General features: G+C 43.6%; 1 protein-coding gene across 1 annotated transcript in view; it reads left to right on the top strand.

The window, feature by feature from the left end:
* LOC144494000 (uncharacterized) overlaps window positions 1–19,375 on the top strand; it is a 47,336-nt gene extending 27,961 nt beyond the window's left edge. Inside the window, exons 6-12 of the mRNA XM_078213573.1 lie at window positions 317–448; window positions 11,632–11,754; window positions 12,850–12,972; window positions 17,756–17,878; window positions 18,362–18,477; window positions 18,560–18,629; window positions 19,323–19,375. Coding sequence (XP_078069699.1) covers window positions 317–448; window positions 11,632–11,754; window positions 12,850–12,972; window positions 17,756–17,878; window positions 18,362–18,477; window positions 18,560–18,629; window positions 19,323–19,375 — 740 coding nt within the window. The remainder of the gene's footprint in view (window positions 1–316; window positions 449–11,631; window positions 11,755–12,849; window positions 12,973–17,755; window positions 17,879–18,361; window positions 18,478–18,559; window positions 18,630–19,322) is intronic.
* Window positions 19,376–25,407: the final 6,032 nt, after the last annotated feature.

Genomic DNA, 25,407 nt, shown 5'->3' with positions numbered 1-25,407 from the left:
AGGAACCAAAGATGGACAGCTTCATTTAACTCTAGTCAAGCTACATGATTGGTTCTGAATGCCCTTTGGTGTAGTCTCACAAGCAACTCATATGTACAAATATATGACCCACTAAGTCAACCCACCACCATCTTCACAGCGCACGGTGGTAACTTTTGCCACTTCATCCACATTAAATATTTTTAATAGCTTTGCATGAAATATATTAACATTTACTTTGTGATTGTTGCTGCCATGGAAATGCAGTAATGAATTAGGTTTTCTTGTTCACTATATTTTAAACAAAAGATATAATAAATTTTCTCAAATATTTCAGCTGCGGATATGTGCGCTGTTGGAAACCATGACTGTGAGCACATATGTGTGAGCACGGCAACATCATATTACTGCCGGTGCCGTCCTGGTTTCACATTGAACGAGGACCAGAAAACCTGCTCACGTAAGACAGGTACCATTTACGCATTCTTTAACCAAATTTCCACAGGCCACTTAACAATCCCGCCAAATACTAACAGAAATATTTGCTTAGATAATGAAGGGAAAAGAATTGGAGCCTCTACCATCACTAACCTTTGCACCAGTCCACAACATGCATTGAAAATCTTCTCATTTCTCTTCAGTGCATAGGAGGAAATCATGAAACAGTGCATCCAGGTGGAAATTACTATATTTGGCTGAAATAAGTTCACATATCCAGCACAATATCAATATTCAAAATTAGCAACAACTTGCATTATATAGCACCTCTAACATGGTATACATTCCATGGCACTTCAGAGGTGTGTTGCCAAACAAAATTAGTCACAGTGTCACCTATGAACAGGTTAAAAACAGCTTAGTTAAAAAGGAATATGTTGACGGAGGAACCAAAGATGGACAGCTTCATTTAACTCTTGTCAGGCTACATGGTTGGTTCAGAATGCTCTCTGGTGTAGTCTCGCAAGTAACTCACATGTACAAATACATGACCCACTAAGTCGTCCCACGCCATCTTCTCAGGGTACGGTGGTAACTTTTTCCACTTCATCCACATTAAATATTTTTAATAACTTTGCATGAAATATATTAACATTTAGGGTCCGATTTTACTATTTGGAGTCTAAGGGCCGGATCCGGGCGTAATGCAAATCCGAGCCCGGAATCCGCTTTGCAGTGCGGCCATACGTTTTTTGCCGGCTCCAGTCCGATCCGCACAGTGGGCGGGGCTTAGCGCTGCCGGAACGATCGGAGCTCTTAACTGCGCATGCGCAGTTCGAAAAAAAATCTGAAGCAGCGCGCCCGGGCGCGAAAGAAAAAGACAGCAGAGAGAGCAGAGAGGGGGGGAGGGTGGAGTTGGGAATCTTGCAAACTGTAAATAATGTAGCATCTTCTTTGTGCTGCCTAATAATCTATGCGAAAGGTAATTAAACAACAGTGTCCTAGTGAGCAATTAGTGACCTGTATAATACATTTGTGATCTGTAACTGGACTGTTGATGTCCCTGTAGCCATGATCCAGGTGGTCAAATGTTCAGAGTCATGTGGTGAACTTGGAAGAATTGTCCCAGTGGTGGAACCTGGTTGGAAATAAGATTCAAGGAGATTACTAAATCTGGGAAATCAACCATAGTGAAAAGAAGTTTGTATTGGCAATTCTTCTCTCACATTCCATGGCAGATGTGCCCCTAGTTATGAATGTGATTTGCATGGGCAACGTTGCGTGCAGCTAATCTGCCTCTGGAACAGCCTTGGATCCTTTCTTTCATCTTGTTTTCATCTGAACATTGCACAGAATTAGAGGAATTCCCTTTGGAAGATAATGTCAAAATTATAATCACAGGAACTAAAAATCTGACAGTCAAAAATTTGGGAAAATATTTCAAAATATATATCCCCCCATCCATATTTTGAAATATTTTCCCAAATTTTTGACTGTCGGGTTTTTAGTTCCTGCGATTATTACATAAGAACATAAGAAATAGGAGCAGGAGTAGGCCATCTAGCCCCTCGAGCCTGCCCCGCAATTCAATAAGATCATGGCTGATCTGAAGTGGATCAGTTCCACTTACCCGCCTGATCCCCATACCCCTGATTCCCTTACCGATCAGGAATCCATCTATCCGTGATTTAAACATATTCAACGGAGGTAGCCTCCACCACTTCAGTGGGCAGAGAATTCCAGAGATTCACCACCCACTGAGAGAAGAAGTTCCTCCTCAACTCTGTCCTAAACTGACCCCCCTTTATTTTGAGGCTGTGCCCTCTAGTTCTAGCTTCCTTTCTAAGTGGAAAGAATCTCTCCACCTCGACCCTATCCAGCCCCTTCATTATCTTATAGGTCTCTATAAGATCCCCCCCTCAGCCTTCTAAATTCCAATGAGTACAAACCCAATCTGCTCAGTCTCTCCTCATAATCAACACCCCTCATCTCTGGTATCAACCTGGTGAACCTTCTCTGCACTCTCTCCAAGGCCAATATATCCTTCCGCAAATAAGGGGACCGATACTGCACACAGTATTCCAGCTGCGGCCTCACCAATGCCCTGTACAGATGCAGCAAAACATCTCTGCTTTTATATTCTATCCCCCTTGTGATATAGGCCAACATCCCATTTGCCTTCTTGATCACCTGTTGCACCTGCAGACTGGGTTTTTGCGTCTCATGCACAAGGACCCCCAGGCCCCTTTGCACAGTAGCATGTTGTAATTTTTTTCCATTTAGATAATAATCCAATTTGCTATTATTTCCTCCAAAGTGAATAACCTCGCATTTGTCAACGTTATACTCCATCTGCCAGATCCTCGCCCACTCACTCAGCCTGTCCAAATCTCTCTGCAGACCTTCTACGCCCTCCACACGATTCACTTTTCCACTTATCTTTGTGTCGTCTGCAAACTTTGTTACCCTACACTCAGTCCCCTCCTCCAGATCGTCTATGTAAATGGTAAATAGTTGAGGCCCCAGTACCGATCCCTGCGGCACGCCACTAGTTACCATTCGCCAACCAGAAAAGCACCCATTTATTCCGACTCTCTGCTTCCTGTCGGATAGCCAATCCCCCAATCCACGCGAACACCCTACCCCCAACTCCGTGTGGCCCAATCTTCTTCAGCAACCTTTTGTGAGGCAACTTATCAAACGCCTTTTGGAAATCCAAAAACACCACATCCACCGGTTCCGCTCCGTCACCAGAAGGACGTGGAGGCTTTGGAGAGGGTACAGAATAGATTTACCAGGATGCTGCCTGGTGTGGACGACATTAGCCAAGAGGAGAGGTTGGAGAAACTTGGTTTGGTCTCACTGGAACAATGGAGATTGAGGGACGACCTGATAGAAGTCTACAAGATTATGAAGGGCATGGACAGAGTGCATAGTCAGAAGCTTTTTCCCAGGGTGGAAGAGTCAATTACTAGGGGCACAGGTTTAAGGTGCAAGGGGCAAGGTTTAAAGGAGATGCACAAGACAGGTTTTTACATAGAGGGTGGTGGGTGCCTGGAACTTGCTGCTGGGGGTGGTAGTGGAAGCAGATACAATAGTGACTTTTAAGGGAATTCTTGACAAACACATGAATAGGATGGGAATGGAGGGATATGGTCCCCGGAAAGGTAGGGAGTTTTAGTTCAGTTGGGCAGCCGAAGGGCCTGTTCCTGTGCTGTAATTTTGTTTGTTTTTTGTTCTTTTGGGTTAAGCTACCACCAGTGCCCTGAGAAGATGGTGGTGGAACATCTTCACGATTCTTTGTACATCTGAGTTGTGTGGTAGGGTAGATCAGAGGACATTTATAATCAACTATGCAGAAAGAATCTCTCGACCTTTGGCTCCATTCTCAACATATTTCTTTTTGAATAAGGTGTTCCTAAACTGTTCTTAGATGACTTGGTGGTCACGGCTGCAGGCAACTTCAAAAGCAGCTAAGTGCTTTCAGTTCATCTTTTGTGTAAACACTGCAGTTAGGAACAGGGGGTGGGGGATGTGGGGGAAAGTGAGTACTTAAGAAGTATTCAACTGTGAAGGGAAAGATCAATAAAATAAAGCTAACCACATGCCGTCTAAAAATCATTAAGCTGTCAATCAAAAGAAAGTTAAAAGGACTGGATGGAAATTGAATGGAAACAAGGCTTTACAAAGGGTTTGAAGGGATTTCAAAGGCTGTGAACTTTCTATGAAGCTCCAGAGACTTGAAAAAGTGCTCTGTTAAAGGAATGGAGTTGAGTGAGTAGGTGTGGAGAAGAGAATCCCCACTTGTGAAAGTGACTGACTGAAAGGAGTCTTCTCACACTTGCAGCTTCTGAGAGAGAGAAAGGGGAATCACTTCTGCCGAATGGAATTCTGCTGGGATTTGGAAGCCTGCCAGCTGTCCAGGGGGCATGGATATCTAAGTGACCAGGTCACCTCAAGTATTCATAGTTGACAGACAGGAATGAACATTTTGTTCAGTGAGATGCCTGAAATCACCATGCCAGGGACCATCTAGCCACTAGATCCCCATCCCAGGGGTTATTGCTAAGCTCAACCACTTTGCCCCAGCCCAAGCTCACAAAACCATGACCCTTGAGGGACCCTCCCTCTTTAACCAGGCAGCAGCAGAGGAGCACATGGGCACTGCACATATCTCCTTGACCCCCTGCGGGATCCAACAAACCAGGCCAGGTTGTCACTGCCAGGGTGTCAATGCTAGGGAGTAGTAAAAGGCTGGCATTTCTGAGGAGGAGGGAGGATGAGAGGGGCTGAGGGGGGTGGGTCAGGTCATCCTCCTGACTGCATGGTGTGGGGGGGGGGTGGGTGGTGGAGCGGACGTTCCTCTTTGCCAAGGGCTGGGGTTCTCCCCTGGTCATTGAGTGGTCATCATCTCCGTTGTAGGGGTAAGGAGGCCTCTCTGTGAACACAGAGATCCGTTTGACATTATCTTCCAAAGGGAATTCCTCTAATTCTGTGCAATGTTCAGATGAAAACAGGGTGAAAGAAAGGATCCAAGGCTGCTCCAGAGGTAGATTAGCTGCACCCAACGTTGCCCATGCAAATCACATTCATAAGTAGGGGCACATCGGCCATGGAATGTGAGAGAAGAGTTGCCAATACAAACTTCTTTTCACTATGGTTGATTTCCCAGATTTAGTAATCTCCTTGAATCTCATTTCCAACCAAGTTCAACCACGGGGTCAATTCTTCCAAGTTCACCACATGACTCTGAACATTTGACCACCTGGCTCATGGCTACAGGGACATCAACAATCCAGTTACAGGTCTGATCCCGGAGGGGGGGGATGTCTGCCGGGGTGGTTAGTGGGGAGGTCTGCGAAAGATGGTCGAGGAGGATGGGCTTCGGAGGTTCCCCTGCAGAATAGAAATCCGCTTCGGATTTTTATTCTGCAGGTTGCTTACAGCGTGGATCTGGAACGGACCAGAAGACAGTAAAGTGGGATTTGGTGGTAGAGTTGGGCGCGCGGTTCATTAAGTCGATTTAAATGCATGCTAATGCATTTAAATCGTCAGGCCGCCCGATTCGGGCGCGGACCGGACCCACGCCCGAATCGAGTGTCAGTTAAGCCGCGATCTGCTCGGATTAGGGTGCAGATTGCATTAAAGGCCCGACGCCCGACTTTACCGCGATTTCGGGTGTGAATATTTGGTAAAATCGGGCCCTTTGTTTTTGATTTTTGCTACCTTGAAAATACAACAATGAATGTTAGACTGTTTAGCTTCATCAATTTTTAAGGAAAAAATATAATAAATATAATCAAATATTTCAGGTGAGGATATCTGTTCCATTGGAAACTATGACTGGCGACAAGGTGGCACAGCGGTTGGCACTGCTGCCTCATAGCTCCTGGGACCTGGGTTCAATTCCGGCCTCGGTTGACTGTGTGGAATTTGCAAATTCTTCCCGTGTCTGCGTGGGTTTCCTCCGGGTGCTCCAGTTTCCTCCCACAGTCCAAAGATGTGCAGGTTAGGTTGATTGGCCGTGCTAATTTGCCCCTTAGTGTCAGGGGGACTAGCGGGGTAAATACTTGGGGTTCTGCGGATAGGGCCTGTGTGGGATTGTTGTTGGTGCAGGCCCAGTGGGCCGAATGGCCTCCTTCTGCACTATAGGGATTCTATGACTGTGAGCACATATGAATGAGCACAACATCATATTACTGCCAGTGTCGTCCCGGTTTTATATTGAACGTGGATCAGAAAACCTGCTCATGTAAGACACATACCATTAACTCATTCAGTAACCAAATTTCCACAGGTGACTTAACAGTCCCACCGGATACTGACTAAGTTTCTTGCTCTTACTCTCAAAGGTAATGTTGAAAATTGATTAAATTGTGTCATTAAAAATATGAATAAATCTCTCATGGGTATGTAATTTCAAATGTAAGGCACTTTACTCAATAGGATGGGAAGATCTTACAGCACATTAGATAAGCATCCCATCCTCTGAGTTAGAAACTTTGAGGTCAAGTCCCACTCCAGAATTTGATGGCCAAGGTTCATAATGCAGCCAAACAAGTTGAGTATCAGCCTGTAACTCATTTCAACACACGCCACTAGCAGATTGTAAGAGTGAGAAAGATTATTGCCCAGTCAAGTGAATGAGAAGAGTGTTGGAACCTCTACCATCACTATGCATAATTCCAATCTGAAAGTGTATGTTGTATGACAACTTGGATTTCCTGAAAAATCTGTAACACATCAGCACTGCTTCATTAGGATATCTGAGTGAACGTCTCCTAAACTCACTTCAGTGCATGGGAGGAAATCATGAAACAATACATCAAGGTGGAAATTACTGGAGGCGATTCACCTGAATTTGGCTCTAAGTGCCCATGCTGGCGGGAAAACTGGAGTGTTTCCCACTGGCATTAGAGCAGTGGCTGTGAGGCGGGATTCACCCACCTTAACCATTGAAATTAATGCAGAGTGTGAAATATCCCAGACAGTCTGGCTGTTCACAGGTCTGGGTGCCCTTTTTAAAGGGAAGCCCGATTTCTGTGTTCACAGAGAGGCCTCCTTACCCCACTAGTCCCCCTGACACTAAGGGACAAATTAGCACGGCCAATCAACCTAACCTCACATCTTTGGACTGTGGGAGGAAACTGGAGCACCCGGAGGAAACCCACGCAGACACGTGAAGAATGTGCAAATTCCACACAGTCAACCGAGGCCGGAATTGAACCCAGGTCCCAGGAGCTATGAGGCAGCAGTGCCAACCGCTGTGCCACCTTGTCGCCAGTCATAGTTTCCAATGGAACAGATATCCTTACCTGAAATATTTGATTATATTTATTATATCTTTTCCTTAAAAATTGATGAAGCTAAACAGTCTAATATTCATTGTTGTATTTTCAAGGTAGCAAAAATCAAAAACTAAGGGCCCGATTTTACCAAATATTCACGCCCGAAATCGCAGTAAAGTCGTGTGTCGGGCCTTTAATGCAATCTGCACCCAAATCCGAGCAGATCGTGGCTTTACCAACACCCGATTCAGGCACAGGTCCGGTCCGCGCCCGAATCGGGCGGCCCGACGATTTAAATGCATTAGCATGCATTTAAATCGACTTAATGAACCGCGCGCCCAACTCTACCGCCAGATCCCACTTTACCGTCTTCTGGTCTGTTCCAGATCCACGCTGTAAGCGACCTGCAGAATAAAAATCCGAAGTGGATTTCTATTCTGCAGGGGAACCTCTGAAGTCCATCATCCTCGACCATCCTTCGCAGACCCCCCCCCGCTAACCACCCCGGCAGACAACCCCCCCCTCTGGGATCAGACCCCCCTGGGAGGCAGGTCCCCCCCGGCAGACCACCCCCCTCCCCGGGATCGGACCCCCCTGGGAGGCAGGCCCCCCCCCCAGCAGATCACCTCCCCCCCGGGATCGGATCCCCTATGGGAGGTAGGCCCTCCCCCGGCAGACCTCCCCCCTCCCCCCGCACCCGGGATCGGACCCCCCTGGGAGGCAGACCCCCCTCGGCAGAGCACACCTCCAACCTACCTCGATTGCTGGTCTCCCTCCACCATCCTTCCGACCTGCAGTCCTTCGAGAGCCTGCAGCACCTTCCTGGCCTTCTGCTGGAGTCCGCTGGAGGAGGTGGGGCGGGCTCAGATGGATCTCTGGTTGTGGGGGGAGGATGGGGGCGAGGATGGACTTGGGAGAATCTTGCAAACTGAAAGTAATGTAGCATCTTCTTTGTGCTGCCTAATTATCTATGGGAAAGGTGATTAAACTACAGTGTCCTAGTGAGCAATTAGTGACCTGTATAATACATTTGTGATCTGTAACTGGATTGTTGATGTCCCTGTAGCCATGAGCCAGGTGGTCAAATGTTCAGAGTCATGTGGTGAACTTGGAAGAATTGACCCCGTGGTGGAACTTGGTTGGAAATAAGATTCAAGGAGATTACTAAATCTGGGAAATCAACTATAGTGAAAAGAAGTTTGTATTGGCAACTCTTCTCTCTCATCCCATGGCCGGTGTGCCCCTAGTTATGAATGTGATTTGCATGGGCAACGTTGGGTGCAGCTAATCTACCTCTGGAGCAGCCTTGGATCCTTTCTTTCATCTTGTTTTCATCTGAACATTGCACAGAATTAGAGGAATTCCCTTTGGAAGATAATGTCAAACGGATCTCTGTGTTCACAGAGAGGCCTCCTTACCCTTAGAACGGAGATGATGACCACTCAATGACCAGGGGAGAACTCCAGCCCTCGGCAAAGAGGAACGTCCACTCCGCCACCCCCCCCCCCCCCCACACCATGCAGTCAGGAGGATGACCTGACCCACCCCCCTCAGCCCCTCTCATCCTCCCTCCTCCTCAGAAATGCCAGCCTTTTACTACCCCCTAGCATTGACACCCTGGCAGTGACAACCTGGCCTGGTTTGTTGGATCCCGCAAGGGGTCAAGGAGATATATGCAGTGCCTATGTGCTCCTCTGCTGCTGCCTGGTTAAAGAGGGAGGGTCCCTCAAGGGTCATGGTTTTGTGAGCTTGGGCTGGGGCAAAGTGGTTGAGCTTAGCAATAACCCCTGGGATGGGGATCTAGTGGCTAGATGGTCCCTGGGAAACCTAAAGACTCTTGGCATGGTGATTTCAGGCATCTCACTGAACAAAATGTTCATTCCTGTCTGTCAACTATGAATACTTGAGGTGACCTGGTCACTTAGATATCCATGCCCCCTGGACAGCTGGCAGGCTTCCAAATCCCAGCAGAATTCCATTCGGCAGAAGTGATTCCCCTTTCTCTCTCTCAGAAGCTGCAAGTGTGAGAAGACTCCTTTCAGTCAGTCACTTTCACAAGTGGGGATTCTCTTCTCCACACCTACTCACTCAACTCCATTCCTTTAACAAAGCACTTTTTCAAGTCTCTGGAGCTTCATAGAAAGTTCACAGCCTTTGAAATCCCTTCAAACCCTTTGTAAAGCCTTGTTTCCATTCAATTTCCATCCAGTCCTTTTAACTTTCTTTTGATTGACAGCTTAATGATTTTTAGACGGCATGTGGTTAGCTTTATTTTATTGATCTTTCCCTTCACAGTTGAATGCTTCTTAAGTACTCACTTTCCCCCACATCCCCCACCCCCTGTTCCTAACTGCAGTGTTTACACAAAAGATGAACTGAAAGCACTTAGCTGCTTTTGAAGTTGCCTGCAGCCGTGACCACCAAGTCATCTAAGAACAGTTTAGGAACACCTTATTCAAAAAGAAATATGTTGAGAATGGAGCCAAAGGTCGAGAGATTCTTCTAACTCTCTGCATAGTTGGTTATAAATGTCCTCTGATCTACCCTACCGCACAACTCAGATGTACAAAGAATCGTGAAGATGTTCCACCACCATCTTCTCAGGGCACTGGTGGTAGCTTTACTCAAAAGAACAAAAAACAAACAAAATTACAGCACAGGAACAGGCCCTTCGGCTGCCCAACTGAACTAAAACTCCCTACCTTTCCGGGGACCATATCCCTCCATTCCCATCCTATTCATGTGTTTGTCAAGAAGTCCCTTAAAAGTCACTATCGTATCTGCTTCCACTACCTCCTCCCAGTCTGCAAACTTACGAATCAAACCAGTTACATTTTCCTCCAAATCATTTATATATATTACAAACAGCAAAGGTCCCAGCAATGATCCCTGAGGAATGAAACTTTTCACAGCCTTCCATTCAGAAACGCCCCCTTCCACTGCTACCCTCTGTCTTCTATGACTGAGCCAGTTCTGTATCCATCTTCCCAGCTCACCTTTGATCCCATGCGACTTCACCTTCTGCACCAGTCTGCCATGAGGGACCTTGTCAAAGGCCTTACTGAAGTCAATTAGACAGCATCCACTGCCCTACCCTCATCAATCATCTTCGTCACTTCCTTAAAAAACTCGACCAAGTTAGTGAGACACAACCTCCCCTTCACAAAACCATGTTGCCTCTCGCTAATACATCCACTTATTTCCAAGTGGGAGTAAATCCTGTCTTGAAGAATCCTCTCCAATAATTTCCTACTACTGACATAAGGCTCACCGACCTGTAATTACCTGGATTATTCTTGCCCTTTTTAAACAAAGGAACAACATTAGCTATTCTCCAATTCTCTGGGACCTCCCCTGTAGCCAGTGAGGATACAAAGATTTCTCTCAAGGCCCCAACAATTTCTTCCCTTGCCTCTCTCAGTATTCTGTGATATATCCCATCAGGCCCTGGGGACTTGTCTACCTTAATGTTTCTCAAGAATCCCAATACCTCCTCCTTTGTGATCTCAACATGACTCAAACTATCTGCACACCCTTTCCCAGACTCATCATCCACCAAGTCCTTCTCTTTGGTGAATACTGACACAAAGTACTCATTTAATATCTCGCCCATTTCCTCTGGCTCCACGCATAGATTCCCTCCCTTGTCCTTGAGTGGGCCGAACATCATCCTGGCTACCCTCTTGCTCTTTATATATGTGTAAAAAGCCTTGGCTTTTTCCTTAATCCTGCTGGCCAATGACTTTTCGTGACCCTTTTAGCCCTTTTTACTCCTTGCATAAGTTTCTTTCTACTTTCCTTGGATTCCACACCCGCATTGTGTGTTCACAGCCTCCTAGCTTTGACAAATCCTTCCTTTTTATCTTTGACTAGGCTCACAGTATCTCTCCTTATTCAAGGTTCCCAAAACTTGCCATACTTATCCTTCATCCTTACAGGAATGTGCTGGTCCTGAATCCCTATCAACTTGCACTTGAAAGCCTCCCACATGCCAGATGTTGATTTGCCCTCAAACATCTGCTCCCAATCTACATTCTTCAGTTCCTGCCTAATATTGTTGTAATTAGCCTTCCCCCAATTTAGCACTTTAAATTGAGGACTACACTTACCTTTACCTTAAAGCTTACTGAATTATGGTCACTGTTTCCAAACTGCTCCCCTACTGAAACGTCGACCACCTGGCCAGGCTCATTTCACAATACCACGTCCAGTATGGCCTCTTCTCTAATTGGACTTTCTACATACTGTTTCAAGGAGCCCTCCTGGATGCTCCTTACAAACTCTACCCAGTTGATGCACGTTAAATATTTTTAATATTTCTGCATGAAAGATGTTATTCTGTCATTGTTGCTACCATTAAAATACAACAATTCCTCTTCACCATGTTTTAAGGAAAAGATATATAAAATTTAATTAAATATTTCAGGTGAAGATATGTGTGCTGTTGGAAACCATGACTGTGAGCACATATGTGTGAGCACGGCAACATCATATTACTGCCGGTGTCGTCGCGGTTTTATATTGAACGAGGACCAGAAAACCTGCTCACGTAAGCCAATTAGCACTGATGCATTCTTTAACCAAACTTTCAGAGGTCACCAACAGTCCCACAAAATACTAACAAAGATCTTTGATCTTCCGCTCATTCTTAATGTTGAAAATTTATGAAATTATTTCATAAAAATATGAATAAATCTCTCATGGGTATGTAATTTCATATTTAGGGCATTTTATCTCAATAGGATGGGAACGTCTTGCAGCACATTACATAAGCATCCCTGCCTCTTAGTCAGAAGCTCAGAGTTCAAGTCCCATTCCAGGATTTGATGGCCAAGGCAGGGGCATTTATAACACAGCCAAACAAGCTGAGTATCAGCCTGCAAATCCTTTCAACACCCGCCACTAGTCGGTTGTAATAGCAAGAAGGACCATTTGTCATGATGAGAAGAGAGTTGGAGCCTCCATCATCACTACGCATAGCTCCAATCTGAAAGTGTATGTTGTATGGCAACTTGGATTTCCTGAAAAATCTGTAACACTTCAGCACTGCTTCATTCGGATATCTGAGTGAATGTCTCCTAAATTCACTTCAGTGCATGTGAGGAAATCATGAAACAGCACAGCTAGGTGGAAATTACTGCTGTTGGCTAACATAAGTTCACATATCCAGCACAATACCCATATTCAAATGTAACAACAACTTACATTATGTAGCACCTCTAACATCTTAATACATTCCATGGCACTTCAGAGGTGTGTGGTCAAACAAAATTAGTCACAGAGTCACCTACAAACAGGTTGGGAACAGTTTAGTCAAAAAAAATGTTGAAGGAGGAGCCAAAATGGAGAGCTTCATCTAATTCTAGTCAAACTACAAGGTTGGTTCTGAATGCCCTGAATGTCTCGCGAGCAACTCAGCTTCCAAATAATCTCGAAGAGGACCTATCACCACATTCTTAAAGCATTACTGATAAGATTTGTTCAAGTTAATCATTTTATATACTTCTAATAAAACATTTTTGTGGGCAATGTTAACCTTTTTGTTTGTGATTGTTGCTACCATTAAAATACAGCAATGAATTTAGGTTGTTTTCCTTCACCAATTTTATGAAAAAGCTGTATTAAATTTAATCAAATATTTCAGGTAAAGATATCTGCGCCATTGGAAATCATGACTGTGAGCACGAATGTGTGAGTACGGCAACATCATATTACTGCCGGTGTCGTCCCGGCTTTATACTGAACGAGGACCAGAAAACTTGCTCACGTAAGACACTTACCACTAACGCATTCTTTAACCAAACTTTCAGAGGCCACTTAATTTAACAGTCCTTCCAAATACTAATAACACTTTTTCTCTTTCTCTCATTGTTAATATTGAAACTTAGTTAAATTGTTTCAGAAAAAATGGATAAATCACTCCTGGTATGTGATTTGATATTTAGGATATTTTACTTCAGTAGAATATCTTGTTGAAAGTCTCCTAATTTCACTTCAGTGCATGGGAGGAAATCATCAAGATGGAAATGAGTATTTTTGGGTAACATTATGAAGTTCACATATCCAGCACAATACCCTTATTCATCCATATCAACAACTTGCACAATATAGAACCTCTAACATGGTAATACATGGCACTTCAGAGGTGTGCTGCCAAACAAAATTTGTCACTAAGTCACCTAAGGATAGACTATAAATAGCTTAGTCAAAAAGGAATATGTTGTAGGAGGAGCCAAAACTCTGGTCAAGCTACATGGTTGGTACTGAACACAAAACATAATTGTAGATTTGCTCACATTACTCACTTAAAATATTTCTAATAAAATAGTTTATGGGGGAAATGTTAATCTTTTTGTTTGATTATTTCTACCACTAAAATACAGCAATGAATTGTTTTCCTTTTCCATTTATTGTCGATAAGATACATTAAATTCAAAGAAATGCTTCAGGTGAGGAAATTTCAGGTGCACCATTGGAAACATATGCGAGTGCACAGCAACGTCCTATTTTTGCAGGTGCCGTCCCGGTTTTATACTCAACGAGGATCTGAAAACCTGCTGAAATAAGTCGCTAGCCTCCAGGTTTTTACCATGTTATGATGGACATGGGTTATTCTATGTGAATATAGTTGGTTGTAGGTGTTGTGGGCCTAAGTGTTGCCTCTGTCCCTCTAATATTAAAATGTGATCATCATAGATTCTTTGCCCTTTACACAGTTTGTGGAAAGATTTATTTTTCCGTTTTGTACTCATATTGAGTGTAGATATGATAATTATTTTATTTGCTGAAAGGTTATACCCTAAAAATATGCTGAACTAATGGACTATGGAAGAATTTTTTTTTAGGTACATCCTGTAACGTATTTCTGTTTCATTATAAGCAAACTTCAAAAAGTATAAAGCATTAGATTTGCTTTCGTACCACAACACAAAATACAGCAGATCCCACTTTCTTGCTCAGGCCAAGAGAATGGCTTATTTTTTCTTTTATGAATAGGAAAGATAAAAATGTTTGAGTGTGTCCTTTACATGCATCAATAGGAGAAGGTTAAATGATATTTCTTCATATTTCTATCTTCTTGTTATTGTATAATAAATGAGTTTCTGTCATTATGGATATAGATTTATTTTATTGTTTTCCTGAAAATTTTACTTCCTAACTTGTTTTCTGTTCAAACTTCTACAGACCAATTCACTTCACACATATATCAACTCCATGTTTTCGGAATTCTGTTCACGTTGTTCTTTTCCTTGTAGTCGAAGCCTTTTCCTGTCCTGTTCATGTTTCCTGGCTTCCCTTTCTCTCTGGCTTTCTCTTTTTGTTTCTATTGGAATTCAGTTCAAGTGTTTGCACTTCCCTTTCCTTCTCAAACTCAACTGGCATGTTCTTACCACCCCGTTCCGCCCGTCGATTAGTGCGGCAAGGCGGGAAAATAGCATGCGATGTGAAAAACCAGAATCATGTTCGGTGGTGTGCTATCTTCCCAGCCACAACCTGGCATGAATGGTTTCATGCCCAAAATGGATGTGAAGCCTATTTGCATGTATTTGAATGGATTTCAATATCATTAGCAAGCTTGGCACGGCTGCTTCCCCACCTCCCAGATGCTTCGCACCTTGTTGGTGAGGCATCACGCAGCGTGAATCCCAGCTGCTCTATAAGAGTCTGGGTTAGGTGCAGCGGTAGTGAAGGGGGAGCGAGGAGATGAGTATCACTGAGCATGACGGAGCTGGAGATCCAGAGTGTACAAGATCCGCATGTCCTTTGATGGGCTGCCATACACTGAATGCTGCCACAGGCTCTGGCTCAGTAAGGAGACAATGCAGCATCTATGCCAGGTCCTCGAGGACCTGGCACCTTGTGTCATGGGGACACCTGTTCCGGTGGCAGTGGAGATCACAGCGACCCTCAACCTTTATGCCACCAGGTCCTTCCAGGCAGGTGACTACATCAACTTTGACGTGAGCCAGGCCCAACAGGAAACCCGGGCTACAGGCTTCGGTGCCATCGCTGGCATGCCCCATGTGCAAGGGACCATGGATGGCACGTATATTGCCCTGCGGTCCTCATATGACCAGGCAGGAAGGCGTTCCACTCCTGAATGTGCAGATCATGTATGACCACAGGATGATTATCATGCAGGTGTGTGCATGACAGCTTCATCCTGCGCAGCTCCAACATCCCTGAGCTCTTCGAGGACCAGCTCAGGACACTGGGATGGCTCGTAAGGGACAAGGGATACCCACTGCATCATGGCTGATGACACCAGTGCAGAGGCCTGAGAGTGTGGCAGAGACCCATTATAATGAGGCCCACGCTGCCACCCGGTCCATCGTGGAGCGGTGCATCGGGCTGCTGAAGGTGTGGTTTCGCTGCCTGGACCGCTCAGTGGGTGCCCTCCGATACAGCTCCATGCACGTCTCCCACATCATCGTAGTCTGCTGTGCGCTCCACAACCTGGCACAGCAGTGGGGTGACATCCTGGAGGAGGAGGAGGACTGGGGGTGGGGGTGACATGGTGGTGGGGGCCCAGCAGGATGCGGAGGAGGGGGCCAAGGAGGAGCCAGTGGATTGAGGGTAGGCAGCAGCAGCAAGGGTCCGGCAGGGCAAGGTGGCATGGGAGGCCCTAATCACAAAAAGCTTCTCCCAATAAGAAGTGTGGGGTCTATCCTCAGCCTCCCCTGAAATCTCCAGTGTGCGCTTCTCAAATGGGGTGAGGAGACGCAGCTCAGGAACCCCACCTCCGGTCTTCTCCTGCACCCAGCGATTATAGACCTGCACAACTGACTACATCCACGTTACCGTAAGGTACCCATTGATGAACCAGAAAGGTTAATTAATAGGAAGGTTTATCGCTCCTTGAATGTGCAGTTGGTCTGAGACCACATGCATATGCGTGCTTTCATTCTCCACCAGTTAAACTTTCTGCAGCCTCTCCATCTTACCCTCCAGGTCAGTAGATGGCTATTAGGGGAGTAGGGCTATTCTTAGAAGTTCCTCACTCCTCTACGTGTGCAAGGAACAGAAGCACTGAGGCATCACAATAAGAGCCATCTGCTCACCAGAATAGAAGTCTATCAGGCTGCTAATGATGCAGTTTTGCTGTCTGGAGAGCTCGGGTGGTGCTAAGCAATGCACGTCCGCAAGGGGCTCATAAATAGTCGTGATCTGTTTGTCCTTCACACTATGGCCATTCAAAAAGTGATCCTTAATGATGTAAAACAGTGCAAGGTCTGTGCTGGTCAGAGGAAGTGGAGGAACAGGACATGGGAGAGGATGGGGCAGAGGAAGTGGAGGGGGAAATTACTGTTGCGTAAGGTGGTCTGACTAAACATAGAGGTGTCCAGGCCTGGTGTGTCAGAACAAAGACTTTGCAGGAAGCATGATTGTGAAAGATCATCTGATCCAGCAGAAGTTTCTGAAGGATAGCAAAGGTTATGAATTCTCCAGATCTGCGCTTTGGCAATGAATGTCAACAGTCCCTCAGGGCTGTGCAAGCTTTGCCTCTTGGAGATCGAACTACTGCCTGGAATCTTCACTGTCACTTCACTGGTGAGGAGCTACCATTTTGTTTACACACCGTTATTACTGTTTGACACTGCTTTGCACAAATTTAATATAATTTATGCATTTCACTTTGCAAAGATTTTTTCTTTGAATTCTTGGCCCATCAAGAGAGGAGATATTCCAGTGTCTCAAGCAAACTGCAGCAGGAGAGGTAGCAGAACCATTTATTAACTACCTTCCAAACACTTGCCAGCACTTCAAACGGAGTTCTAAGCAGCAACCTCAACAATTGCTACTGAGGCAGGCACTTTGTCTTATCTGCTCTGGTGACGGATCATCTCCATTTCTTCCTCCTGTTTGCATGCTCCCGTGGTAGACTTATCCCTAACCTCAAGATGTAAACAAGTTCTCTGATTGATAGTGTGAAGTTCACATATACAGCATATTACCCATAGTCAACAACAACAGCTTAACCACTGGTATGTGCCACAAGGGACTTCGCAGGATTGTTAGCAAATACAATCTGTCATTGACCAATTTGGGAGATATTAGAACAGGTGACCAAAAGCTCAATAAAATGGTATGTTTTAAAAAGTGAAATAAAAGATAAGAGAGAAGTAGAGAGCTTCATGTTACTTTGCAACAGCACACAGTTGATTCTTAATGCCCTCTAATGTGTCCCAACCTAGTTGGACAAATAATCTTTAAGAATACCCATTTCTCATGGCTTAAGCTTTGCTTACATTACCCACACAAAATACTTTAATAAAATGTTTTACATGGAACATGTTAACGTTCTTTGCTTTGACAAAGGGTCATCTGGACTCGAAACGTCAGCTCTTTTCTCTCCTTACAGATGCTGCCAAACCTGCTGAAATTTTCCAGCATTTTCTCTTTTGGTTTCAGATTCCAGCATCTGCAGTAATTTGCTTTTATCCAGATGTTAACATTCTGGTTGTGCTTATTCTAGCACTGAACTTAAGTTGGTATTTTTCACCAATTTTTTATGGTGGAGATGCATTAATTTTAATGAAATATTTCAGGTGAGGATATGTGTGCCATTGGGAGCCATGACTGTGAGCAAATATGTGTGAGCACAGAAACAGACTATTACTGCAAGTGCCGTACAGGTTTTATATTGAACGAGGACCAGAAAACTTGTGCAAGTAAGCCACTTATCTCTGTCAGAATTTGATTCCTTCAGAACACATTTCCACAATATTACGTTCCCCATAATTTTACAAGATAACGTGCACTCATTTCTTCTACCCTTGGTTCTGGTTCTTTTTGGGTTATTGCTGGTATCATGTTAATTAATTTGAAGGATGTGATTGTTTTGCACCAATTAACCCTATCATGACTTGTAACCTCCTGATTTCTTTGACTGAATTCTTTGAATTAATTTTCCTAACACCTGCCTGCCTCACTTTTAAAGTGTTATTGTCGAGCAGTATTTTACTGACCATTTATGTACGATGATTTGTGATTTCAATGATTGTCATTTACTTTGTCATTCCTGCATGAATAATTTTCCTTTAAAAAATATTGAATGATTTGCTATCCCATTTTACAAAAGCAGTTCAATTATTAGCAAATAAAACTGAGTCAGTGGCTTGTCCATTATCACTGAATAGAATTTTACTTTGCAGAAGAAGCTCAGAGAAAAATCACTATTCAAGATCCATGCGAGTGTGAAGCTCTTCTTGATTTCCAAAGGAATGTCCAATCTAATTTTCAAGAGCTGGCGAGTAAAAATATCCTTTTAGTATTTAGTTAGTTACCTTCATCCAGATTATTTGTTGCAGATTGCTTAATGGTTTTTGTAACTGGTTTTCTTGAATCTGAAGCTAAAAACAGTTGCTGAAGAAATAGTAGAATATAATAAGCTGAATGAAGAATGCTTTTCTCTTGGTTACGGTTGTTATACAGTACTGCACTAACATCACACTTTGCACGCGTGAGGGTGATATTTGGCTGACCTCAACGGAAGAGTTTAGCTGATATTATTAAGTGGCAGTGGAAAAATTCAGCACAGGTTCATACCCGTCCATTTTATAGATCATAGAATCCTTGCAGTGCAGAAGGAGGCTGTAATAAGTCTTCAGCAGAAGTCCCTTTATTTACAATTCTAACAGCAGTACACAGAGTGCTATCAGTCAGCAGTCTACCTTCGGAAGTGCCAGAGGAACTGACACTCCCGGTTAAATGCAAGGAAAAGACTCCCTGATTGGCCCATCAATTGAGTCCTTCATCAGGATGTTCATATTCCAATAGGCCAACTTTAATGGCCTGATTGAAGTCATTACAGAGGCTACTCGGCCCATCGAGTCTGCACCAACTCTCTGACAGAGTATCTTACCCAAGCTGATATAGATGGGCGCAGATAGAGCATAAACAGTGTTGAGTCTAATACTACTGTCATGCCTATAGGAAAGGATCAGAGAGGGAATAAAAATCAGAATTAATTGAAAGAAAGAAAAATTTTAATTAAGTGCACATTTTTTAATGCATAGATGATTAAAGATTTAGTACAGTAATATACAGTTCTTAACTATTGTAAAGTTATTTTGAACAACCTAATGTCGTAATCCTTAACTTATTTTATACTAGATCGTGTAACGAAAAAAATGCAAACATTTGAATACCAACTGGACCGATACTGAAGACTCTGTGAGCACTCTGTTTAAAGAGTGCATGCACTACTCGTCAACCGTTTTATTGAGCATAGTTCTTTCCAAGCTTTTATTGTAATCTTGATCTGACTAGTTACTTTTACTTCCATGCTGCGACTATAGGTTTTAAGAACTATAACAAGGCATAGAATATTAACATGTGCCGTGAAGCAAACTGAAGCCATTCATTCAGGTGTTACTACATACTTGCTCAGCTGCTGAAAGTATTGATTTTACAACTGTGACGTATTGCATAAGTGCGATTTATCAATATTTGTCTTGACTGTATACACTTCACAAATGAGTAAGTGGGTAGACAAAATAAATTAGGGGTAAAAGAATGCTTAAATATATTATGTACGAAGATCACTAGCTGATTGATTGATTTTATTTGTCATCAAAGCCGGTCTCTGGACATAACTGACCACAATTTCTTATCACTGATAAACATTGATGCTATTGACAAGAATATTCATAATGTATATTTGAGTTCAGTTTTAATGTATTCTATTTTCAAATCCAGTAAAATGTATATTTGACAGTAAAGAAGTTCAATGAATTGTGTTTCATTCTATAGTGTTAGTGTTCCCAATCCAAATATAATCTGTAGATTATACAAGGCTATGTGAAGTTTCTGACTCAGTAAGAATATGAAAATGCACCAACCCGCTAGTTTTCTGTTCATTCATTTCCACAAACATGTATTAAAACTTGTATTTAATTTTATTATATTGTGTCTTTATTCAATCACTTTGCTTTTGTACATTGAGCTTTACTATCTCATGAGCTAACCTGATCTGGTCCTAACATTTACCAGGTGATATAAAACAAAATATTTTCCTATCTCGCTTCAAACTTTAGCTTAAAATTCAAAGTCTATTATTTAAGGCATTTCTTAGCAAAGGAAAATCATAAAACATAACAAAACATGTGCACTCTCCCTAACTGATTCTTCCTGCCACATAATATCTCAGTATGCCAATCCTTATCACCAGAATCATTGGCAATTTCTTTTGTTAAGGATGATTTTCCCTTGTGGATGGCTGGGTTTATCTGAGACATCAGTGTTAACTGTGGGTTCACAGATGGCTAATGAGTTCTATCTTAGCCTTATAGACTCTCTAATTACAGGCCATAGGCCAACAAGGTGGCGATGGATTGTGGACTTGAACAGCTGCCCTTGCTTTCATTCCCTCTACTGTTCTCTCTCAGTGGCTGCAGTTCTTGATTGGAAGGTCTTGACACTATTTTTGATGATGGATTACTATTCTGGTCATCTACTTCCCATGTTTTGATGTCAATAGAGCAGACCTTCATAGAGGTTTGTCTTTGAAATATTTCCTTTGGACTCCATGTGAATAAGCTCCATTGTGCAGCTGAGTAGAGCAACTGTTTGGGCAGTCTTGAGTCGGGTATTCTGATGAAATCTCCTGTCCATCTCAACTAGTAAGATGATCATGGCTTCTATACTTGGTGGGTCTTGTCTTGGAGGATGCTCATTTTCTTTCTTTTGTCCTCTCACTTGATTCACAAGATCCTTCTAAAACAGCACTGAAGATGTTCTCGGGCCTTGGTATGAACATAGAACATAGAACAGTACAGCACAGAACAGGCCCTTCGGCCCACGATGTTGTGCCGAGCTTTATCTGAAACCAAGATCAAGCTATCCCACTCCCTATCATCCTGGTGTGCTTCATGTGCCTATCCAATAACCGCTTAAATGTTCCTAAAGTGTCTGACTCCACTATCACTGCAGGCAGCCCATTCCACACCCCAACCACTCTCCGAGTAAAGAACCTACCTCGGACATCCTTCCTATATCTCCCACCATGAACCCTATAGTTATGCTCCCTTGTAATAGCTCCATCCAGCCGAGGAAATAATCTTTGAACGTTCACTCTATCTATCCCCTTCATCATTTTATAAACCTCTATTAAGTCTCCCCTCAACCTCCTCCGCTCCAGAGAGAACAGCCCTAGCTCCTTCAACCTTTCCTCATAAGACCTACCCTCCAAACCAGGCAGCATCCTGGTAAATCTCCTTTGCACTCTTTCCAGCGCTTCCACATCCTTCTTATAGTGAGGTGACCAGAACTGCACACAATATTCCAAATGTGGTCTCACCAAGGTCCTGTACAGTTGCAGCATAACCCCACGGCTCTTAAACTCCAACCCCCTGTTAATAAAAGCTAACACACCATAGGCCTTCTTCACAGCTGTATCCACTTGAGTGGCAACCTTCAGAGATCTGTGGATATGGACCCCAAGATCTCTCTGTTCCTCCACAGTCTTCAGATCCCTACCTTTGACCCTGTAATCCACATTTAAATTTGTCCTACCCAAATGAATCACCTCACATTTATCAGGGTTAAACTCCATCTGCCATTTTTCAGCCCAGCTTTGCATCCTATCTATGTCTCTTTTCAGTCTACAACTGCCCATCCTATCTATGTCTCTTTGCAGTCTACAACAGCCCAGTATGACATTTATGAGTTGTTCAAACCTCAGCACATTAGAGTAGCGTGGGAATAAGCACCGCCCAATCCCCACCAACATGATTTCCAAGTTTGCTGATGACACCACCATCATGGGTCAGATCTCAAACAATGATGAGCAGCAATACAGGAAAGAGATAGAGAATCTGGTAAATTGACGTGACGACAATGCTCTCTCCCTTAATGTCAGTGAAACAAAGGAGATAGTCATCGACTTCAGGAAAGGTAGTGGAGGACATGCCCCTGTCTACATCAATGGGGACGACGTGGAAATGATTGAGAGCTTCAAGATTCTAGTTGTCTAGATCACCAACAACCTGTCCTGATCCTTCCACGCTGACACTATAGCTAAGAAAGCCCACCAACACCTCTACTTTTTCAGGAGGCTAAGGAAATTTGGCATGTCCGCTACGACTCTCCCCAACATTTACAGATGCACCATAGAAAATATCCTTTCTGGATGTATCACAGCTTGGTATGGCTCCTGCTCTGACCAAGATCGCAAGAAATTACAAAAGAGTTGTGAACATAGCCCAGTCCATCACGCAAACCAGCCTCCCATCCATTGACTCTACACTTCCCGCTGCCTCGGAAAGGCAGCCGGCATAATCAAGGACCACATGCACCTCAGACATACTCTCTTTCACCTTCTTCCGTCAGGAAAAAGGTACAAAAGTGTGAGGTCACGTACCAACCAACTCAAGAACAGCTTCTTCCTTACTGCCATCAGATTTTTGAATGGACCTACCTTATATTAAGTTGATCTTTCTCTACACCCTAGCTATGACTGTAACACTACATCCTGCACCCTCTCCTTTCCTTCTTCCCATGTACTCTATGAACGGTATGCTACCTCTGTATAGAGTGCAAGAAACAATACTTTACATTGTATACCAAAACATGTGGCAATAATAAATCAAATCAAATCAAGTCTGATACTACTGAGTATACAAAAAAAATTCCACTGACTCTGTTCTATCCACCCACATATTTCAAAAAAGGGCAGCAGAAAAGCCAATGTATAACTAGATTATGATTGGTATGCATAATATAATTTATTTATTATATGTGTCAGATACCACTCTGATCCTGCTCAAGTATCCTTCACTAGCCTGATGCCATAATGGACCAAATTTTGCTATTGCAGGATACCTAACAGCATCTGTCATTAATTGGACTTGAACAAGTACATGTAAAATTATACAGAATAAACAACACAGAAACAGGTCATTCAGCCCAGGTTTTCTGTGCTGATGTTTATAAACCACGAGTCTCCTCCTATTCCATCTCAGTCTGTCACTATAACTTCCTATTCCCTTTACCTCATGTAATCAGCTAGTTTCCTTTTGAAAGAATCTAAACTATTTGTTCCAGCCATTTCCTTCAATAGTGGGCCCTATTTTACCATTTTGATTCTAAGTGCTGGGTGGACTTGAAACTGGGAGTGTTTCAGATCCAACTTTTAGACCCGTTCTCTGGTGCCCCCATACGCACTCTGCCTGAAAAAATGTCAGCAATTCTGAATCGCGCTGCACAAGCCTGTGGGCGGGGCTTAACATGACCAAAACCTTGCAGCTCCGATCGGTGCCTCCAACTGCACATGCGCAAAAATAAATGATAGAATGCGACTCCCCTGCCACATCACTCCCGGGCCGGATAATGCCTCCCCCTGGCCCCCCTATACATTGCCCAACCCCCACAACATTATTGATCCCCTTATACCCCCATCCCCTCCGCCACCCAGACCAATTGCGGCTTCCCTCCCCCCTTCCCTCCACCAACCTCAGGCAGAGTGGCAGCGGACACCCCCCTCCCCCTCACTGATCACAAGCAGAGTGGCAGCGGGTCCCCTTTCCCCCTCTCCCCACCAATCTCAAGCAGAGAGCCGTCAGACCCTCGGCACTTACCTCCTCACTAGTTGGAGCGCCCGAATCGGACTTTTGTGGAGCATGTCTGTTTCGCGCCAAATCTGGATGGGCAAATACATTTAAATGGTCATTGCGTCCATTCCAGGCATGGTACCAATCACGGCCATTTTTGGGTAAAGGCGGATCGCGCTACTCGCCTCATGCCTGACTTTACCAATTTTTCACACCCAAAAACGGGAGCAATGTGATGGTAAAATCGGGCCCTGTAAGTTCCATATTCTAACTACTCTTTGAGTAAAAAAAACTCCTTATTTCCCAATTGGCTTTAATAGAATCCATCTTGTATTTATTGCCCTTTTGTTTTGGATCCCAGATGTGGAAACATTCTCTCCACATCTACTCCACATCCAATCCATTTGTAATTTTAAAGACCACCATCAGGTCTCTATATTGTCTCTACATCTTCTTGCTACCAAAATGCATCACCTCACACTTTTTCCACATTGAACTTCATCTGCCACCTATCTGCCCACTCCATCAACTTATTTATGTCCTTTTGAAGTTCTACACTATGCTCTTCACTGTTTACAATACTGGCAAGTGTTGTGCCATCCTGCAAACTTTGAAATTGTCTCTTGCACGCCATGATCTAGATCATTCATTATAAATCAGGAAAAATAAAGGTCCCAATATTGACCCCTGGGGCCACCACTACAAACCTTCCTCCAGCCCAAAAAATATCCATTGACCATTACTCTCTGCTTCCTATTATTCAGCCAATTTTGTATCCAAGGATAATTGATATCTACAAGTCAGGCACAAGTTATGTTAACGACAAATTGCAGCCAGTGATAAATCAGACCAGATAGCATATTCGAACCTTTACACTGATTGGATATGATAATCAAGTAGATGTGCACATGCTGTGATTTGTTAGTAGTATTCGTACCTTATACATGATGGTCCCTATAGAAGTTACTGTACTGTAGAAATTATCTATATTCACTCAAAACTATTGATTAGGTTTACATCATGTATAAGGTACGAATACTACTAACAAATCACAGCATGTGCACATCTACTTGATTATCATATCCAATCAGTGTAAAGGTTCGAATATGCTATCTGGTCTGATTTATCACTGGCTGCAATTTGTCGTTAACATAACTTGTGCCTGACTTGTAGATATCAATTATCCTCCCCATGTCCAAGATCCCTTGTGTTTGATGAATTCTCTTAGGATAGGAGATTCGATAGATAAACAAACCCTATATTCAAGTTGTAAACATTGTTGCCTCCCTATGTTATCTTTAGACCTTTCGGTTGTTTGAACAAATTGGCGAACAGTCCCTCATTGTTTTAACCTGTGAAGGTTGACACCTACGATGTTTCTGCCCAAGAACTAACAGCCTGCAGTTTGTGCCCTTGGGCACTTATTCACAGCTAGCGGTACGTATGATTTTTTTTGCTAAACTGCATCCTTTAACCCTTTCAGTGAGCATGATTATTAGTATGGCTACTAGTCCCTTCAGGAATAATCTGAGTTTATGGCTCAACCATGACTGGATCTCTACTGTGTTGCCTTCTCCATGTACCTGGTATGTCCCTGATCCAGTGTGCAACCCATGTGGCCCCACCAAAGTCCCAATCTTGCACTTAAT

This window comes from Mustelus asterias, chromosome 5 (genome assembly GCF_964213995.1).
Source record: "Mustelus asterias chromosome 5, sMusAst1.hap1.1, whole genome shotgun sequence".
NCBI lineage: Eukaryota > Metazoa > Chordata > Chondrichthyes > Carcharhiniformes > Triakidae > Mustelus > Mustelus asterias.
Note: the sequence above shows the minus strand (reverse complement) of the source record. Positions and strands in the feature narration are given on the sequence as shown.